The sequence below is a fragment of the Sciurus vulgaris genome (genome assembly GCF_902686455.1).
Source record: "Sciurus vulgaris genome assembly, chromosome: 3".
Classification (NCBI taxonomy): Eukaryota; Metazoa; Chordata; class Mammalia; order Rodentia; family Sciuridae; genus Sciurus; species Sciurus vulgaris.
In genome coordinates, this window is record NC_136463.1 from 128,663,449 (window position 1) to 128,686,212 (window position 22,764).

At 36.1% G+C, this 22,764-nt stretch overlaps 1 protein-coding gene across 5 annotated transcripts in view; it reads right to left on the minus strand.

Annotated features, from left to right (window-relative positions):
- Positions 1–22,764, minus strand: part of CHN1 (chimerin 1) — a 169,317-nt gene that overhangs the window by 98,216 nt on the left and 48,337 nt on the right. For 2 of the 5 annotated variants that reach the window (XM_079135043.1, XM_079135042.1), the window contains exons 5-6: positions 9,601–9,628; positions 5,980–6,093 (exon numbers count right to left, since the gene is read on the minus strand). In XM_079135043.1, the coding sequence (XP_078991169.1) occupies positions 5,980–6,093; positions 9,601–9,628 (142 nt within the window). Of the gene's footprint in view, positions 1–5,979; positions 6,094–9,600; positions 9,633–22,764 lie in introns of those variants that run through there. The other 3 variants (XM_079135044.1, XM_079135045.1, XM_079135047.1) reach the window with 2 other exon arrangements.

Sequence of the window (22,764 nt, forward strand, 5' to 3'; positions counted from 1 at the left end):
TCACTGCCTAACAAGTAAACTATCTTAATAACTATAGCCTACTAAGCTACATTGGCCATGTTTGACTGTTCAACTGGTATTCAGTTTCCTCTTGCTTCTTTAACCTTCTTCCTTTGTTTAAAGCAAGAAAATTAGACCTTGTTTGCTCATTCGGCTTTGCTCTCAAAGCCTTCTTTTTCAGAAGAGGTTGACCCCATTTCTGAGCGCTGGGAGCAGGTGCTAGTTAGATGAGCAATCACTACATGCATTTCTCTGCAGGTATTCTAATTCAGAAGTAGGAAAGGGAAAGATGTATACTTACTTGTATGGGGAAGAAAGGCTCCTTTGTATTCTCTTGCTAGGATGAACAAGGAAATACATAACTCTGACAGCTATCTTTTGACCCCAAGGAAAACCAACCTTAAATTGGAGCTGATGCTGTTGAGTGGCCATGAATAGAAACAGAAAGACCACAATTCCTTCATGACATCATAGGGGTACTGACCATATATGCTACTATTAAACATTTCTGAATTTTTCATTATGTGAAGTATTTCCTTAAATAAATTACACTTAAGCCAGTAGAGCCTACTTATTTTGAGTATTGGATAATACTTGCAGCTGAAAGCATATCAACTGATAGAAAATATAATTTTTTGATTTGTTAGTTTGTTTGTGGTACTGGTGATTAAACCTAAGGGCACTCTAACATCCCTTTTTATTATGAGACAGGGTCACTGAGTTGTTCAGGATGGCCTCAAACTCCAGATCCTCCTGCCTCAGCCTGCCAAGTAGCTGGGATTACTGACCTGCACCATTGCACCTAGCTGAGAATATAATGCTTGAAAGTAGGATAACAGACTTAAAAATTTTTTTGGAGAAATACTGGATTATGCTCATTTTACAAATTAGAAACTGAAGTCTAAAAAGGTTTACTATTTATAGGTCAGATAACTAAAACAAAGGTTTGTCACACTCTAAATTACAATTTCATTCCCAAAGTCCTAACAGTGAGAGTAGGTAACTGCAATTGTTCTATGATAATTTTTAAAAATCTCAATTTCTTATTCTTTCTGATCTTCCTCTTTCAATTTATACATTACATTGAAAGGGTTTCTGTTTAAGTGGTATTGTTGTAAATGTTTCTTCTTGCATTTTCCTTAGTTTTTATAAAATATATACTTAAGATTTTCTTTTTCTTCTCAGTAAAAATGAACTAACTTAACTATTTAAGCAATTATGAAAAAGGGATATCTTTTATCAAAGGGAAACAATGTTAACAGAGAGCCCAAGAACATACCAAAGCAATGTATAACTTTAGTCCTATGCCATATCAAATAAGTAATAATGATTTTTTTTCATATTTCTAAGAAAACTCTTGGACAGAGTCCAAGTAAATGTGCCCTGTATTGAATGGAAGACTTGGAAGGAGCAAGTACATAAGAACCTAATGTACAGTTATAATTTCACCTATTTACTACTGTAGTTATTTAAGGAGAAAAAGTCAATGTCAACAAAAAGTGTTGAATTAGTAAAGACTTTCTTTCAGTCACAGTAATTAAAAGAAAAGCATGCAATTTTCAGATAAAAACAATGAAAAAAATTCTCTCTGAATAGATTGTGAGTATATATCTACCCAGAAATTGTTTAGATTTTCATCAGGTACAGTGATAGCAATGAAAAAAAAAATATATCCAAATCTTGAAAAGGTCATTTCATGTGATCACTCAAATCACCTTTCCACAAATTTTGTCCTCTCCTTGTTTCACTATTTCTAAGAAACAAATGAAAATTCTGGTTCTAAACAATAACACAGTAGCTGAAATTAAGAACTCAATGGATGAGTTTAAAAGCAGATCAAAAATAGCAGAGGACTGAAGATATAATTCAGTGGTAGAAGTGTATGCTGGTATGTGTGAGGTCCAGGGTTCAAACCTCAGCATTGAAAAACGGATGGGAGGGAGGGAGGGAGGGAGGGAGGGAGGGAGGGAGGGAGGGAGGGAGGAAGGAAGGAAGGAAGGAAGGAAGGAAGGAAGGAAGGAAGGAAGGAAGGAAGGAAGGAAGGAAGGAAGGAAGGAAGGAAGGAAGGAAGGAAGGAAGGACAATTAGAAATACCAGAGATTGGAAGACAGACCAAATGAAAAACGTTCAAACTGAACTTAACAATTTTTTATTCTAGCAAGAATAAATATACAGTACCTCATAAAATGGTCTTTTAAAAAACTAGTTTTAAAACTATGAAAACTTTTTGGGAAACACGTTTTCAATCAACTTCCTAAATGATATTACTAATAAATGATATTTGTCGCAAAATCTCCTTAAGCTAATTCAAATGTCATAATCAACAGAGAGAAAATCCCAAGTCCTTCTGAAACCTATGAATCATCACCCAGTGCCAGGGCCTTCTCTTTGCCTGCTCACTTGGAATATGCAAGTGTCTATGGATAGGATTCCTTCTACAACAAACTTTAACTGAGCAACTTTTTTCCTGAATCAAGGCATAAATGTGTACAGAGGCAGAAAAGCCAGACAAGGCCTGGCCTAAAATTCAGGCCAAAATGAGGAATGGGTGAAGACACAGCTAAAGAGGAAAGAAAGTTTTCACCCACAATGGACCATCCATGACATGTGGTGAGAACCTTTTATTCCGACTGCAGAAAACTGGCACAGGGACAGCACATATACTATACACTCCCCTAGATAACACCTCACATTACACACACAGTTCACTGGTGAAGGAGGTTGAGGGAAGATGCCAATAACAGAAGGGGGGTATGTTCTTTGAAACCTTATACCCTACTAATCCCTACAACCAATCACCCCTGCAACTAAGTGAATGCTGATTACTGCTTTCGGATTTTTAGGTGTTTTTTTGTTTTTCCTTTTCTGTTGTTGTTTTGTTTTGTTTTGTTTTTTTAAAGAAAGGTGTGGATCCAGGACACAAAAGGAAAACTACAAAACTACAGTTAATTTTAAAAGCAACTTATATTTTTAAAAAACGTTGATATATTTTAACAGTGTGGTGGCACACACCGGTAAACCCAGTGGCTTGGGAGGCTGTCAGGAGAACTGAAAAGCCAGCCGCGGCCAAAAAGAAGGTGCTAAGCAACTCAGTGAGACCCTGTCTCTCAATGAAATGCAAAAAGGGCTGGGAGAGTGGTTCAGTAGTCAGGTGCCCCTGAGAGTTCCATCTCCAGTGATCCCCCCTAAAAAAAGAAAAGGAAAAAAATATATATATTTGATATGGATATAGTGTGCGGTGTATTATAAGGCGGAGGCCTCTAGATGAATGGTTCCAGGGTCTTAAAACCTAAGAGAAAAATAATTTCTTGGTGTTTGTCTTGTGGAACAGACTGAATAACAGGGTCATCAGCTAATAAAGGGAATACAGATATTACAGCACATTTGGAAGGCCAAGTGACGAGCAGCTTCAGACATTTGGTGCTGAGGTGACTACTGAGAACCCTGAGTTCAAGACATTTCAGATTTTAGAGCAAATGCATAATGAACACTGATGGCTAGAAATTAGACAAATTGTTATCCCCAAACGGATCAAGCATGATGTTAAAAGCAAAACGAACTGACATAAATTGGGAGACTCATTACTGAAGTGGAGTATCACATAAGAATACTACACTTTTCTGCTATGCATCTAGTTTAAAACAAGTATCAGTCACATTTCCGCACATAAACAACTCACAATGCATGCTCACTAATTATTCCTATCCCCATGAGAGCTCCTTTTACAAATAACATCTTACAGTGATTTTCAATTATAACAATATAATTTATATTACCCCAGAACTATGAATTAATACTCCCATCCACCTAATGGTTACCTGTTCTCTAATTTTTACTCTAAGGTTTATGGGGTCATGTGGATGTGGATATAGTGAGGATAAACTTTGGGTCATGAGTAGAATGAGAGAGGATAAGAGGGCGAGCAAGAAGAAGACCATGGAAGGTCTGGGAGCAACTTCACTCCAAAATAAATCCTTGGTTTTCAAATATTCGCTACAGTTAGCCAGTGAAAACTGCATGGCAGCTGTTAAAGGATGAGATCCAACAGAGTGCAATGGAAGTACTTGAACTTTCCAAGAGGCAGAACTGAGTTCAAATTAAAGTTTTATAACTGGCATATGATCTTGAAGAAAGGTAGGGGAAACAGCAACAAAGAAGAAAGGAAGAGGATAGATTTCTGCCTCCTATTTTACCCACCTCCTCTTCTTACTTTGCTCCTCTAGCCTTTACATCAAGGCTTACTTACCCCAGACAATCAGATGACCAGACTATTTGGAAATGCAATGCTGCAGAATTCTAGTACAAAATGTTAGGAGTCAAAAATAAAGAAAGCAAGAAGAAATTCTGTGATTTGCCTCCAATCAGTCTTCTAGTTTCAACAGTGATAAAATGAATAGGTATTTGGATTGTCAAAACAGATGTTTGCCCCTCTATACCACAATCAAAACCTCAAAAAAAAAAAAAAAATGAATTGAAGGGAGATTTATTCTTCATAACTTCCCATAAAAAGCAAATTTTCATAAACTACTATGACAAGCTCTATTCTCTAAGAATGCAACATATTCAAAATTTGGTATGAAATAATTATGAATTACATCATTCTAATTATCAGAAAAATTAATATTAAATCTTGTGGACAGGAATGATATCCCTGCTCACTCACAGGCATAACTGGTTGGAGAAGGAGTAACACATGTTAGCCTTAAGCACTAACATAATTTCTTTTTTTCATATTTTTTAAATTAGTACATTATAGTAGTACATAGTGATGGCATTCATTGCTACACATTTGTACATGCACCTGATACAACAATACAGTTTGGCAATGTCATTCCCCAGTATTTCCCTGTGCTCTCTCCTCCTTCCTCCCCCTTGGTCTCTTTCTTCTACTCTGCTGATCTTCCCCCACCCCGCCACCACCTTTCTTTTCTTTTTTCTTCTTTAGCCTTCCATATAAGAAAAAACATACGACCCTTGACTTTTTGAGTTTTGTTTATTTCACTTAACATAATATTCTCAAGTTTCATCCATTAACCTGCAAATGACATAATTTCACTCTTCTTTATGGCTAAATAAAACTCCACTGTGTATATATACCACATATTCCTTATCTATTTATCCACTGATGGACATGTAGGCTGGTTCCACTGTTTGGCTTGTTTGTGAATTGTGCTGCTATAAACATGGGTATGCATGTATCACTACAGTATGCGGACTTTAATTCTTTAGGATAAATACCAAGGAGTGGTATAACTGGGTCATATGGTGGTTTCATACTTAGTCTTTTGAGGAACCTCCATACTGATTTCCATAGTGGTTATACTAATTCACAATCCACCAACAGTGTAAAAGTGTTCCTTTTTCTCCACATCCTCTTTTGCATTTAGTATTGTTTGTATTTTTGATGACTGCCAATCTAACTGGAGTGAGATGAAGTTTCAGTGTAGTTTTGATTTGCATTTTCCTAATTGCTAAAGAAATAATATCATATTTCTAGGCATTTTTTGTGTGTGTGTTTCTGGGCACAACTATAAGCTAAGGACAGCCAAAACACTAGGCAAAGTTCATTGATAGGGAAGGACCAAGCACTCCTAAGAAAAGCTATTTCAACTAAGATCCAACTATGAGAAATGATATTGGCTTTAGATTCATGAATTACAAAGAACTTTCTTTAGACTCTTTCCTTATTCAAGAAATAGATGGCAACTGACAACACAAGACAGACAGGGGAGAAAGGATAAGATGGAATGGAAGGAAGCAGCTACAACAAAAAATGCATTTAAAGTTTTAAAATCCTTAATTACTGACTACCACCATTCAGAAGGAATTTTTAAAGGGTCTCGAAGCTATTAAAATGGTAATTAGGTCCAAAGAAAATAAGAACCAATTCAATTACATGCTGGATGCTTTTAAATTTTAAAGCCCTCTATTAAGAGGATTTAAATGGAGCACAGTTATAATTGCAGGTCTATGACCAACCTTAAAGCCAAAGTGTAGGTTCCTGGTTGCCGCTGACTCTCCCGAATGAGGTAGCTCCCCTCAGCCACACTCAAGAGCTGGTCAGCTGCTTCTCTGGAGATCATGCCGTGAAACCTGAGAAACAAAGTCAATTCAGAAATTGCATGCTTTCCACATTTTATCAATAAAACACTTCCCCTTCCATTTCTCTAGACAAAATATTGTCACATAATTGAAGGAAAGTGCTTGGGTTTAACTATGCTTGTGTTTCTCTGGGCCTGGACTCTGGCCAGCTTCTCTGTGTGATAAGAACTGCATCAAAGTAGCTATGGAATCTGGTTACTAATCACAAAATCAAAATTCACATCCATCTAAAGAAGATCAACCACCTCTCTCAAGAGGATAGTCCTTACTTATGTAGCCATTTGACCATATGACTTCCTAAAATATATACAGAAATGTGTTCTGTTTCACTTCTTTTCACTGGTGCAGTTGCTCTAAAATTTTGGCTTAGAGTCTATGCTGGCAATTTTCCAGGACCCTGGGTTGTCTTTAATTGGCATGATTGCCCAATAATGTGCATAATCTGCATTACTGAATACTCAAACCACAAGCAAACAACTACTCCTTGCTTTTACTTTCTGTCAAAATCTTATTTCTGATTAACAAAGAAAAAAAGAAGGAATAATAAACATAAATAACACAGTCTTTACATATAAATTCATCTATAATAATTTGACATGAAAGATTAAAGAAAAATGTCAGCAATGACAACTTATTAAAAATACACAATCACCTTACACTTGTATGATGACTCACAATTTACAAAGAACTTTTACATATATCATGTCCTTTTAGTAACTCAAAAGTAATGAAGGAATTCAGGAAATGTCAATTCAAAATATGTTTTTTTAGCATATTATTTTGAGCTGAAGGCATTTGAAAAAATAGCAAATGCAGGAAAAGTCTTTCTCTGAACTCTTATCTACCTAAAGACAGATTCTCCAAAAGTAAATCAATTGCCATCAATTCCCTCCCCAGGAATTTCATCAACCAGGGAAGACTAATTCTTATCACAGAAGAGGAGACTAAAAGTTGACATCACACCCAGGTGATCTTTGACACTAACCAGCATATCTTTCATTTATTCTTCTCAGGGACTATTTTTGTTTCCTATAAATCATTTATTTTCTCCTGAGAGTAGATGGCCTACATCTTCCCTTCCCTTCTCATATCAGGAGCATACATAAGCTCTCAGTCTCACTGGGTATTTATTTTTCCTGTGATGCCCCTGTGCATACTATATCAAAAGTTAACAAATCTGCATACTTTCCTCCTGTTAATCTTCCTATCGTTAGTCTATTTCATAGGCCCAGCTGTAAGACCTAACAGGGTAGAGGGGAAGATTCACTGCTCAAAAGAAACTTTGTAGCTTCCATTGGTACAGAAGAAACAGCGATTATCTGAATTTGGAATAATAAATTATAAAGGCCCTGAAATGGCACCTTAATAATTTAGGAACTTTACTAGGAATAAGTGGCAATCTTGGTTTTTCCTCACAGGCATGGCTCTGTTTCTCATAACCATCTTAAAACAGTTCATGGTAGACAGGTTTATATTAAGACAATCAAAACAGCTAGGTTTGCAGTGGGCTTGGGAAATTTTCATCTCCATAAATTTTTCAATGTTTCAGAACTAGGTTCATATGCTAACACCTTTAAACTTGCTGGAAGCAAGATAATGGTGATCTATCCCTTGCAGTAACACATACCATTGGATTAGCTTACTGGTATATACTTTGAGTTAAAGTGACGTCAATTAATACAATTAGTAAAATGTAGTATCTATTTGCTGAAAAAACAAACTTAAGTACCTTTAAAAAAATCAAACTCAAGGAAACATTTTGAAATAAAAATTGATGATGAAATTAAATAACTTTAAAATTATTCGTATCAGTTGAGCCAATATTTCTACCAAAAAAACCTAGGGATGGGGCTGTAGCTCAGTGGCAGAACACTTGACTAGCATGTGCCAGGAACTGGGCTTGATCCTTAGTACCACATTGAAAAAAAAAAAGGCATGCTATCCATCTACAACTACAAAAAAAAAAAAAAAAAAAAAAAAAAAGATTAAAAAAACCACCTTATGCACCAAGATATGTCTTATGGTATTATTTTTAATAGTAGAGATTGAACATCCCTAACCCAAATATCCAAAATTTGAAATTCTCTGAAATTGAAATCACTTTTGATCCAAAGTATTTCTGATGAGGGATACTCAATCTGTACAGTTTAAAAACAGCCTAAATGCCAAAAGCAGGAGAATGACTACAAATTACAATATTACTGTAAAGAACACCAGTAATTCTCAACTTTGGAATCACCCTCCTCCTAATGCACAAATGTACCTAGATTTTTAAATAATTTAAAAATATCTGCTATATGCATGACTATTTAATACACAATCAAGTCATGAAAAAAATTATTTTATTGGGATAATGGTAAAAATGTGATTTTTTTTTCCCCAAGAGCTATATTTCTGTTTCTCAACACTAACAAAAAAAATTATCACAGTAACATTAGAAATTATCACAGTAGCATTCTGAACCATTTTTGGCATAGTCCACTGCCCAATTGTACAATCATGAAGCCAATTTAAAAAATTGTTACAATGTTCATCATCAATATTAAATGGGAAAAAAATCAGGCTACAATTTATATTTATAATATCTCAATTTTATAAAACACATTAGGAAAATAGACCTTTAGAAGGTAATACTTTAACTGGTTGTGGTGGTACACACCTATAATTTCAGTGACTTGGGAGGTTGAGGCAGGAGACTTACAAGTTTGAGGAAAGCCACAGCAACTTAGTGAGACCCTGTCTCAAAATAAAAAGGGCTGGGGATGTGACCCAGTGATAAAGTGCTCCTGGGTTCAATCAGAAGGAGAAAGGTGGAGAGGAGGAGGAGGAAATAGGTAATACTACTACTTTTTTTTTCTTCTTTAATTTGGATTGACCCAAGCCATATACACAATCCTTTTTATTTTTTGAGACAGGGTCTCACTAAGCTGCAGAGGAGGCTGGCCTCAAATTTGTAAGCCTCCTGCCTCAGCCTCTCAAGTAGCTGGGATAACAGGCATGTGCTACCATATCCTACCTAATACTTTAAATCTTAACCATTATTTCTGGGTAGCTATGATTTGCTTTCTTTTCTTTTTCCCTGATCATAGAGAGAATATATACTGCTTACAGAAAATATGGGGGAAGAAAGGTAGAAATAAAGACTAAATCACCACACCCTTCTATATGTATGTGTGTGTGTATGTATCTAATACATACAAAAAAACACATAGAAATATGAACATTTTCATCATATATATTTAGAAATATTTACTCATATGGCTTATATCTTTAATATTACTGCATGTACATTTTCCATGCTATTTTTTCTTTATACTTCCCTTTATCTTTTATAGTTTTCACCAACTAGAATTATTAGACTTATAATTAGCAAAAGAAAACCTAACTTCACCAAAATGAATACTTCCTTTATTCTGCTTTTATTTTTACTAAAAGCACCATCTTCTTGTCTCTTACATATGCCAATCTACAAAATGTATTCTGGTAATCCATACTTACTCTCTTCCATAATACTTTGGTCTGTTTTCTACCTATTGAGGAAGAAAAAAGAAAATATATTTGTGAAAGTGCAAATGTGTATTACATTAACTCAACATTTTGTATATGTATTAAACTAAAGCATCTATTACAAAAAAAAACATTTATATAAGATTCAAGGTTGGAGCATGGAGTCCCAGTTCTACAAAAGGATTCATTGGTACCTTTTAAACCGGTTGCTTCACTTCTCTAAGCCTGTTTCTTATCTATTAAATACTGTGTATGTGAAGAGTTGAACTAAACTATCTTTCATTTCTCAAACTGTAATGAATTGGAAAAGATATTTACATCACTTTATTCACAGAATAAAATAAAACATCCAGAAACTTAATGCCACAATCATGTCATAACAGATTGTGGCTTTCTCTCCATCTCTCCTACTCCTCTCCTTCCTGCTTCTCCATATTCTCCATTCTGTTAACATCACACTACAATCCTGCCCTTCTGTTTTCCCAACAGCTCTTCCCTCACCAGTTTCTCTTCCCCTAGCTTTCATGGCATGTGGGCTGGCTATAGCTGAGGAAAGTCTCAGAAGAATAGACTGAAGAATTCTTACTGGGAGGACAGAAAGATAGAAGGCATTTGCCCCATGCATTAAACAAATATTTGCTAAACAATAAATATGTGATAAACATTGCTGTGCAGGGAACGCATGACTAAAAAAAAAAACCAAAAAACCAAAAGTGTCATAAGTGTTTTGGAACTAATACTATAAAGTCAAACAACAATAAAGAAGTTTTAAAAGGAAAACATTAAGGAAATAGAAAGTGGTTAAGTGCTATCATGAAAAAGGCTTTTCCCTGAGATGTACCACAGACTAAATTCACTGAGCTCTTGCTATCTGCCACGTTTCAGTTACATTTAGAGGTCATTTAATCCTCACAAGACAGGGATGATCCTCTTTCACCTTCATAGGATAATATTATTCTCACTTTGTTTTTCATGACAAAGTTCACCTTTAATTTTTACTTTTGACAAAAATTTGCATATATTATAAAATCTATATATATTATGTACTTGCATAATATGGGTATATATGTATTATATATAGCATGATGTTTTGATATGTGTATACATTGTGAGATGGCTAACACAAACTAACATATGCATTACCTCATTTTTGTGTGTGTGGCTGGAACCATAAAATCTACTCTTAGCAAATATCAAGTATACATTGTTAATTATCTATAGTCACCATATTGTACAATAGAGTTCTTTAATCTATTTCTCCTAACTGAAATTTTATATTCTATACCGATATTTCCCCAATCACCACTCCACCTCTAGCCACTGGTAACTACTACTCGACACTTTGCTTCTGAGTTCATTGTTTTTAGATTCCACACAGAAGTTGTCATGGGAAACAAAGTGTCTCCTAAGAAGGGTTTAAGAAGTTCCCAGAGAGAAGGAGGCATCCAACTCAGGACCAGCAGGGTTCTTAGCATATGTGACAGAAAAGAATCTCAGCATGTGCCAGTCAGAGGTATAGACAGAGGTTTATTTAGGAAAGGAGATACATATTCAAGGGAGAGTGGGGGTAGCCTCAAGAGAGAGAGGGGTTTGGGAGGAAAGCAAGGAGTATGCATTCAAGGGAGAATGTGCACCATCTCCAGAGTGAGAGATGTGCTTTGGGGGTTCCCAGTTCTTCTTTTACAGGAAACTTGGTGAGGGGTGGGTATTGAGAAGCGTATAGGACTAGTAAGCGCCCAGTGATCTCAAGGTGGTTTGTTGTTGTCTGGTCAATCTCTGGGTTCTCAGGCTGACGCAGTCTTCGTTTCTTATCAACAAATAGCACTGGACAGTCCCCTAAATTATAGGTTCCTCAAGATACTGTATCTTTCTTGGCTTAATCTACTTATTGGAGGGTTAAGTGTTAGCACACAGGTAGATTTACAGGTTTCCCAGAAATTTTGGGAGTAATGGGCCTACAGTAGAGACTGACTTAGGAAGTGACATGTCTGGAGAAGATGTGGAATTTCTGAAGTAAATTCATTTTTTCCTTGTCCTTCATTTATTACTACCTATTTACCTATTACTTCTTCTAACTTCTATTCTAACTTAAAGTATTTGTCTTTCTGTACCTGGCTTTTTTCCTTCAATATTACATCCTCTGGGTTTATCTGTGTTGTTGCAGATGATGGGATTTCCTTCTGTTTAAAGGTTGTACTCAATTTGAAATATACAGTATTACACTGTATATTAGAATGGAAAATATGGAATTTCACTGCATATTTCTTTATCAATTCATTCATTGACAGACTCTTGGGTTGATGCTATATATTGGCCACGTGAATAATGCTGCATAGGAGTGCAGCTATCTCTTCCAAATTTTGGGTTTATTTCCTTTGGACAATACACAGTAGTGGTATTGCTGGATCATATGGTAGTGAAGAAATTGAGTATCAAAGAGATTAGATAACTTGTTCAAGGTTACCTGTTCAAGTGGTAGAGTTAAAGGTAAAACCACAATTTTTAGACACAGCAAAAGAGGCCCAAGCCCCTCTGCATGTGAAATTGACTCACCTGAATGAGGCTGAATGTGGACAACTTCAAAGCCTACTTTTTCAGTGATCGTCTCCCTAGGTTCTGCATCAAGCCTGGTTGCCAAGTCTAGATTACCTACCCGCTGGTCAGCCAGACCTATGACTGTTTTTAGCAACTTTGAGGTATTTACTCAATAGTGTAGGAAGAAATCTGTGAGTGAAAAGCTGTCTGTCATCTAAAGCACACTCTGCTGGTTTATCAGATTCTGGTCTAGTACATTGTGTTTGAGCTATTTTGGGACTCTCTAAATTATAGGTAATTAATACATGGATTTTTTTCTTTTTTCCTGCCTGGTAACATTTTAATTGGAAAAACCAATTTCATTTCTTTGTGCAATTCATTCTAGTATCTCTTGAGTCCATATAAATTTGTGCTTTGACTTCTTGGTTCTCTCTCATAAGAGTGAAATAAACTTTTACTGTGTTCATTTTCACTTCTTTTAGGAGAGTCAAGATTTTACCTTTTCCCTAAAAATTATTCTTAACCTATACTTTATTCTTCAGGAACTTTCTATTTTCTGTTGAGATTGTAGTCAGGTTATTCGTTGTCTTACCATACCATCTGATTTGGTCTTGTTCCATAACTGTTTTTCCTCATAAAATTCACTGTACTAAAAATATGCCAGTTGGCCCCCATAGCAACCCATAATGGCTATTCTATTTTTAGGTCCAGGACTTTAAAAAGTGGGGTCATGGATCTGCTTGAAAACAAACCTTTGCTTCTGAGATGAAAATTCAATATTCAGGTCTTAACTTAAAGAATTAACTTATATGATAAAATGCTGCTCAGAAGAACACTTTATCTGTTCAAACTGAAAATGCATAAATGCTCAGTTTTTACTCTAGAACACTTGCATATGTACATGCGAAAACATGTATAAGAACATTCATATAAGCATTATTCCTAGTTATTTTTAAAATGGAAATAAACATACACCAATAGAGGAATAAGCTGCTTTGTAGAATAAATAAAATGCAGAGTTTGATGGAATGATGTAGATCTGTATCGTGACTAACATGGATGAATTGCAAACTACTGAATACAAAAATAAGTTACAGAATAATAAGCATAATTTGTCATCATTTAGGAAAAAGCACATACACACTGCAATATATGTTTATAGCATCAAGAGCAATCTGGAAGTAAATACACCAAATTCAAATAGTTACCTCTTGTAAAGTAGGGGACAAATGATCTAAGGGGGCAATTGGAAAGGTGTAAAAGAGACTTTAATTTTATCTATAACTGTGTAATTTTTATAGAAAAATGCATTCATACATTAACTATATAACTAAAATCACCTAAAAAATAGAAATCCAGAATAACTTTTGGGTGACCCAATATTGGGGCTTCAGACACATTAGAATGGGGTCCCCAACATTTGGGAAGAGATCATGGTCTTTCTATCAAACCATGAGACCTTTGCAGCTGGTTGAAGGAAACGTTCTATTACATTTCCCAATCCAAGATAAATATGGATTATTTATTCAACAGTCCTGTAGTAAATCTCTATTATGCTTCCATTAATTGTCTAAGTAATCAACTTTATAACACAATTGCTTTTGGCATTATATTCTAAATAACTTTTTTGCTTGACCCAAAATAATTCTGAATTTTAAAACATTAGGTAAACCTTAAGGATTAAAAAAGTACTATTATAAAAAGCAGTATGTCCAAAATAAAATTCCCATAGCAATTTCACCTTTCCTGTTTTTTTTTAATGGAGATGCAAAACAACAAATTTAAAGTTGTTTTTTTTTTTTTTTTTCTCTCTCTCTCTCTCTCATCTACTAGTGAAGATCAGCATATGTCATCCCAAAATAGGCCACTTTGGCACAGGGATTTTGAATTGATGGTGATTAAGAAACATCAAACATAGCAGAAGCTTGCTATCCTCTCCCCTCTGCCTAAAAGCAGGGTATGAATTTCACTTTTATGAAGGAAATTTATATCTGTAAAGCAAATTTCCATATGTGAACATGTGCTCCTCTCCTAAACCCCAGGAGACTAGCTCTAGAGACCACTACTACCACCTGAGAAGACCTAAGTCTGAATAAAAAATTTTTACCAAATAATCTATTTAGCTTAGATTTTCTTCCCAATATATTCCCCTTCTCAAACCTAACACTCTTTTCCTTGTCCAGTCTCTTTTCCCACTTTATGGCCCTTTATTAAAATAGTTTTTTAACAAAATTTTAACAAAAGGGTTATTATCCCTTCTTTAGGGTTTTTACTTCTCTTCTGTGAATCCTCCACCCCATGTACATATGAAATAAACCTTTTCTTCTGTTAATCTGCCATGTGTCAGTTTAATTAGCAGGTCTCAGCTCTGAAATCTAAGAAGGTAAGGAAGTTTTTCTTCCCCTGCAAGAGCCTTTGGATGCTTTAGTGATGCCTAGGATATTGTAACAGAGGCTCCTAGGATTTGAAGAAGGCCCTGTCGTTGCTTTATCTCATTCATTTTGTTTCTCTGACCTGTTCTCTTGGAGTTATTTCTCCCTGGCCAGCTTATCCCAAATTCTAGGAATGGTGAACGCAGCAGGCAAAAACCCTATGACAGAAACTGAAACTACCTCCCAAGTGGTACTGCCCTTCCTGTGGCCAGCAGGTCTCTGCATGACTAGATCTGAAATAATGATCAACCAGACTCTAGTATGCCCAAGATTGCTTAACCACACAAACATCTTGGCCTGTGCCTTTGTTCTCCTACATAATCCTGGAGCTATTGTTAGTACCCCTAGGACAGTGCTTAGGATGCTGGTCCATCTCCCCAGGATTGGTCATGCTGAAAAAAATTTCTTTCCTGTTTCACCACCATGCATCTCTTTGCTACTTGTATTCTTTCTGGGTCAAATGACCAGACCTGGTCTGTTGGGACCTCTGAAGATCTGGGCTAGGATTCCACTAATACTAGTTAAGTAATGGTTTGGAACAATCTTTTCAAATTCACAAAATTACTCAGATAATCAAATTAAAGGGCTAGTCAGAATGTAAAAATGATTAATGATCTCAAATTATTTTACTTATAAATGTATCATATTAGAAATCTGAATACTGCATGCAACAGTAAAAGCATTATATGTTTATACAAATATTTATATACTTGATTCCAAGTTTTGTAATTTCATAACAACAATCAAGAGACTAAAACTCCAGAATAACACTGGCTGAAGTCAATGTGACCTAATGGGTAGATTGATTTGAAAACAGTGAAAGATAATGCCTGGTTTTTTTTATATGTGCCACTGGAAGTAAGGAATTGCCATGGACTGAGACTTGAAAGGCTGTGGTAACAACAGGATTTAGGAGGAAGGTGAAGATCAGTTCTGTTTTAGACATGTTATTTACATTTGAGATGTCTATGAGATGTCTCTGAGAGGATTGCAGAGTGGACAATTAGATATACAGTCTGGCATTGAGGAGAAAAGTCTGGATTGGAAATATAAGTGTATTAAAACCCAAACTGGCAGGATCATCAGGTAGTCAATATCGGTAGAGAAGAAACAAACATCACCAACTGAGCCCTGCAGTATCCAAGAATCAAGAGATCAGGGAGAGAAGAACCAGAAAAAGAGACTGTGGGGGAAGGAGAAAAACAAAAATAATGCCAGGTCCTAAAAATGAAGAGAGGAAAGTGCACTGTGGGGAAGAGCTTTTCCACCTGTGTCAAATGCTGCTGACGTGATGAGCAATAGGAGAACAGAATGTTTGCTTTGCATGCGGCAAGCAGAGGTGACCATGCCAAGGCAGTTCTGCTGGAGGTGTGGTGGGTGAAAGTCTGACGGGAGGAAGGAAAGAGAAAAATGAGACGAGCAGGGCTAGAGATGAGAAGTACAGACAATATTTTCAAATGTTTTCTACAAAGGAAAGCAAAGAAGTTGAGTAAGGCAGGTGGAGAAAGGAGGATCAAGAGAACTTTTTTAAAGATATGGAAATAATAGATGTTTATGGGCTAATCAAAATAATCTTATAAAAAGAGAAAAACAATGGAGGAGAGGGGAGAACAACTAGGATTACATACTAAAGCAGATGAGAGGAACTGGAGCTGGCCTAGCGGAGAGAGCTTACTGTTATCTATGGGAGTGACAGGACACAGAATTTAGAAACTCAAATGCTGAGAGTAGGTAGATGTGATGGTGGAAGTTTGCACACATTCCCTTCTGATTACTTTAATAAAGAATAAAGAAGGATACAAGATTATGGGCTGGAATATGGAGAGGGAGTAAGTTATTAGAGGTTTGAGAGGAGAGAAAAAGGGTGAAATGGACAAGGGAAGCACAGTGTGAACACCAGTGAGCACGAAGTACCAACTTGAAGTTCCCAAACCTAGTGGGGAAATGGGAATTTTGAGATGAGACTAGATTCCCCACTTCACCAATTACCTCTGGGTTCTTGTCTCATAAATTTTGGAGAATAAAATCCATGGACAATCACAGAAAGGAAGAGTAAATGCAGTAGGATTTCTTTAAGCTAGAAAGATAGAACTCCTTCCATGTGGGAGGGGGCCTGAAAGCAGAAAAATCCATTTTGGTGTGCTAGCTTAGGAGCTTTAATAAGGTAGAGCATGGAAAATCTACGTAAAACAGGCACTGAAAGCAACAGTAAAATCACTGATCAAAATCTCTGTAAAACAGACATTGAAAGTATCAAGGCTATCTCCTTCCTATAACTTCCATTGGGTTCACAGGCACTTTCCCTTTTTCCCACCTCTGGGACAAAAGAGTTGCCTGGAGGCATACCCACAGGTGAGCAGGCCTGCCTGTTTTAAAGATTCAGTCTGTTAGCCCTGGATTCAGTGATCCTCTCTTGTTTGTCTGTTTTTTTTTTTTTTTTTTTTTTTTTTTTTTGTCTCTGTTACTGGTCCTTTAAGACATGGGCCATGTTCTGTTGATCTTATTGTACAGTCTCTTGAACACAGAGATCTTGGCTGAATGGGCCACCTGTAAGTATAAGCCTAAGAGAAAGAAAGGTTGCTGTAACACAAGCTGGCCTTTGAATGTGTTTTCTGGATTATTATACAATCTTGAAGTTGAAATTGGTCTGTCAGGGGTAAAGTATATGAGACAGATCCTGTATGTACAGGCATTTAGACAATAAGGGGTCTGTACAGTTGGGAACTAATACGAAGGTGCCAAAAGGCAATGCCTCTGGTGTGCAAAGATAGCAGGACACCAGAAGAAAGGGTTAAAAAAGATTTTAGTTAGCCCTAGGCAGCTGCAGATCATCTCACAGTGGGTCTGTGGGTCAAGGACACTAGCCCTAAGTTGGGGGAATGGGGGGCGGAAATCCCAGGAAAACTGCCTGGGCTGTAGAAAAATGGTCAAAGAGAACCTGGCCTCTACCCTGCCTTCCAGCCCCTTCTGCCCATTGGGTGGAGGCTGTTTGATACAAAGCATGCAGCAATAGGTTCCAGCACTGTCGGTTTATGACCCGGGGACAGGAATAGTCTTCCTCTTAAGATGTGACAAGATACCCCATTTGGCTAGGGGATATCCATCACTAGGGCAAAGCAGTTCTTGCTATAATAGTGCCCCATCAAACTAAATGCCTGGGGACACTAAATAAATAACTGCACCCAGAAAAGAAAAAGACAGAAACTAAGGCCAACCTGTGTTTTGTAGGCAATCTCAGCAAAGGGATCTTCAAGGAAGCCTAAAGAAAAGGATGGAAAGGGCCTCCTCCATTGCATATCAATATGCCTAGTATGAAAGAAAAGCCTGAGAGGAGCCTCTGGGTATAATTGACAGTGGGTTACTCAAAGTTGATGGCATTGTGATAATGGTAAAGGAGATAGGTCAGGCTCAAAATATCCTGTGCTCTAACCCCTTGAATGCAACTTGAGAGAAAAAAGATTAAGACACAGTTTTTATATATAATGAATTGTCCAAACCTCTCCTGGAATGAAATTTGTTGTGTAAATTAAATTCACAGATAACATTCTTAAGGATTGTTTCAGAATATGAATTTAAGAAAGGGACCAAAACTAGAAAAGATAAAAGAAAGTTATAGGTATGGAAATATGTTTTAATACGAAAAATCAGAAGGTAAAAGAAATGCTTCTGGATGAGAAAGTATTTTGTCTGGTAAAGTAATATTCTTGAACTAAAGTCCAAGATGAAAGAGAGGATAAAACTAAGGACGCAGGCAAATTGTGAATATCTAAGTAAGTTGCAGAAGGTTTGCAGAAGGTATATCTCAAAAAATTGGTGTTTGTGATTAAATGAGCTATAATTAGCACAAAGTTATTTGAACTTTTTTGTACTAATATGAAGCAAAGTCTGAAACATTGATCTACTCTCATCTATCAAGATAATTTTCTTATATTTGTTAGGTTTTATTACTTGTGGAAACTAAGTCTTACAGGAATTAGGGTTTGTACCTGTTTTAAAGTCTTAAATGATTACTTTGTAAGTGGTTAAACAACTTACCCTAAATATATTCAACTAGGTATATGTATGCTTCTGAGAACTATACCTGTCTAAGCCTGTCTAAGTGTTATGTAAAAGTTTATAAAATGAAAGTTTATGTAAGTTTACTGGCAAGATAAACAATAAGTGCTCTCTTTTATATGTATCTGACATAGAAGAGCCACACTGTCATATATCTGTTTGCTTTGACTAAGTCAATTTTTGATCATTAACACTGTTTCCTAAATGTATACTTAGGGCTATCCTTTGATTTTTTGTTAATGCATACAGACTTGTGATTATTGTTATCATACACTCTGGATTTTAAATTATACTTTAAAAGTTAAACAGTTAAATGCAAAGCTTAGGAGAACACTTTGCCAAGTCGGTGTTCTCCAAACTAAAATTATGTGTAGCAAAAGCCTCAGATTTGTATACAAATAACAAATTTGGTTGGTATTTATTCATGTCATTTGATGTTTAATAGCTGAATAAAATAATCTGTTGTCGATAAGTTATATATACAATTTCATGTTACTTTTCACGCTGGAATTGAAATTTAAATGTATTTTTGGAAGATAATAAGGAAAGCCTGATCTGTTTAAAGGTGACACTATAAAACATGGAAGCATTCTGCCCCTTTTTCTACAAAAAGAAAGTTAAAAGCTCTCTTAGCATTTCTTTGATTCATATTTCACATGTAATGTTGTATTGTGTTATTTGTGAAGAGCCCCACCTTACCTGAGATAAAGCTCTGCCTCCCACCTTACTCCATGTTAGAATGGCTTCAACATAGGCTAGACTTCAGCTCATTTAAAGTTGTTCAAAAGATTGATTTTTGTTGTAAAGATTACTGTGATTTCAAATAGGGGATATAATGTATAACTAAGTAAAGGTTAAAGATTTTAAATCATTTTTCTTTGTTTATAGCTATTACACAAACCAAATATGTTTTTGCTCTGTTCATTTCATTTTGTATTTTCCTTGTAAACTTTGTAACTGTTGCCTGTTAGTGTTTTGTAGAGGTATTGCTTCTAAAAAAAAAAAAAAAACAAACAAAAAAAACAAAAAAAAAAAAACAAAAAGAAAACAAACAAAAAAACCCAGAATTTGGGTTAATTTAAGAAAATAAGCCATCACCTACAAGATAGATAGTATATAATGCTGACTTCCAGTACTAATACTGACTACAATTAAATGAAAGGGGTAACTGTAAAATTATAGATATTTAAGATATAACCTGTTAGTCCCTCTTTAAGACTGGTGAAACAGATTGCTGGGGGGTTTAAAACCAAAAATTTGGAGACCAAAGTCAAGGAAATAAAGAGTCAAGGAAAAAGCAGCCACCATTTTGGCCCTTGCCCTCTAGGGTCAGCCAGAACACAGAGAATGACGAGACCACTCTTTGGGCCCTGCAACTCTGGTGAGTCATCTGATCTGCTGACCAGGGAGATTGAGAGGACTCTAGAAAACAAGAAGCAAACCAGTGCACATTCTGCAAAGAAGAGGGTCATTGGAGACAGAAATGTCCCTGATGCTTCCAAGAGAAGTCACATATGGTCAGCAGGACCTGACCCATCCTGGCAGATGATGTCACCGGGAGAGGAAAGCAAAAGGGGCCAAAAGGCTTGGCTCAAGTCCCCAAGAGTGATCTCTGAGGAATCTCAGCTGACTCTTAAGAGTAGAGAGGAACAAGGTTAGTTTTGACCAACTTGGTCTTAAACACCTGGCAGAAAAGTATAGCCTAAGCACAGTCCTACATGGATATTTAAGGGGGAAAACAACGGTTTTTTAATGCAACTTAAGATGTACACGTGTATCAGCCCTACCAAAAGTAAGTAAAGCTGGAGGCTATAAAGGAAGGGTTCTTGTGTGAGAGTGCCTAATAATAATGATCACACAGGACTCTAGAGTCACAAATTTGTCCTTAGTTAATTTGAGTCTGATCTCATAGACCTACAAATCTTCCCAATCTCTTACATTGACAAACTTGATCTGTTTTTCACTGATAAGATTATGAGTTACTGTTTTCATGGTTTTCAGAGACTGGATAAAATACTAATTGCTTTTGTGTTAATTGTTACAAAAAAGTAATGCTTTGCTGTCTTGTTTATTGTTGGCTTAACATGATCCCTGCCCTATGTCTGCCTTGTCCAGTCACCTGCCATCTGCTGCTAAGGACCTCTGGACTGCTCTGATGCTGAATGCCCTTAACTGTCCATGACCCACCTGATAGAGAACAAGGACTTTGGATTACTTCCCCCAAATTCGCCCCTTTTCAGCAGGAAGCAGTTTGGAGACATCATTGCTCATTTCTGCATAGAAATGGAATACAGAAATTGACAGTGGGGAAATATAACGGTAGTCCACTTCATGCTTTAAATATAGCCCGTGCTGCTCTGTCACTGCAACTTATTTTTAAAATGGACATGTTTCTTTCTCTTCCTCTTTCCCAGCTCCTCCCTAATCTCTCCCCTTCCCTAATCTCAGGGGAAGCAGGATTATCTTTCTTCCCCATTCTAGGCAGATTAATCTGTCCTTGAGTACACACCCTCCATAGAAACAAAGTAACCCAGACTTTGGGGATGGTACCTGATGATCTTAGAAACGACTATCTCCCAAATTGACAAGTGGATTACAACTCCAGCAGAGAACCGGTGGAATGTAGCCTTTGAATCACCTCTTTGAAAGCCCCCATTCCTGCTGATGGGCAGACTCACAACCTTTGAGACAGGAATACCCCATGCTTCTCCTTTGCTAGCCAAGCAATAAACCTTTTTCCTATTTCTTAAAACCATGTCCTCATTATTGGATTGACATCTGGGACAAGGACAGAGTTTTGGCAATAATATCACATATGAAATTTTTACCTGTGTCTCTATAAATATACATACACACACACTTATTTTAATTCAACCAGGTGCTAGGCATAAAATAACAAAACAAAATCGCTTTTTATATAATAGAAAATGACAAATGTATATTTCATATTTACATCATATATTGCACTTCACTGAACATACATACACACACACACATACACATATATAATGATAGGGCTGTACACACAAAAATATGTACCACTACTTTATGGGTAAAAAGAGATTATCAAGAATCATTCTGACTGAAGACATTCATTTTATGTGCTAACTTCAGAAGTAACTCTACTCTAAGATACAATTGAATCATGTAAAAGCATTATTAAGAATGCTTTTCATGTTTTTAAGTATTTGCTTATTTCTAAAGCATGCCTAAGCTGTGGATATGGATATCTTATTTCTATAAAAAGAATTAGTTTTATTTTCAATTTCAAAATTTATCTTAACAATAAATTTTAAGAAAAAAACTTGGACTAGGGATAGAACAGCACTTGCCTAACATGTGCAAGCCCATCCAAATAAAGAAAGATAAAGAAAAAGATTTTTTTTAGCATTAACAAAATCAATCGACAATATTTTCTGGAATCAAAAAAAAAGCACTAGTTACAATTTGATTTTTTGTGAAATTATTTTAGCTATTTTGCATTTTAAAGTTATGCCTCAAATTATTAGATTTAATAGTTGATAATTCAGGTTGTAAAATACAATGCTATACATCTTGGTTGCACGGATATGCAAAATTTCAGCTGAGAAAAAGTAGAACATGGAATCTGTCACCAGAACTAAGTCTAGATCACAAGAAAAGAGTCACACAACATGGCTCTAAATATAAGTTTCCTAACAACTGACATAAATCCCCTGTCCTGGAATTTACAATCTGTGATACACTGCCATGGTTGAAGAGAGGGGAAATGTGCACATGCAAACACACAGGGTCAGTTCTCCTTTTCTAGGAATGTCAGAGGAATTTCTCAAAGACAAATCTTTTGGATTCATTTTTTAAATTATGATTTGTTTTTGTTTTTGTTTTTTTTGGTACCGAGGATTGAACCCAGGGATGCTTAACCACCACATCCCCATTCCTTTTTAAGTATTTTATTTAGAGATAGGGTCTCAGTGAGTTACTAAGTGCCTCACTAAGTTGCTGAGGCTGGCTTTGAACTCGAGATCCTCCTGTCTCAGCCTCCTGAGCCACTGGATTACAGGCGTGTATCACCACGTATGGCTAAATTATAACTTGAAGTCACAGATAATTAATACATATCACTTAAAAGAAATATTAACCTACCAATTGT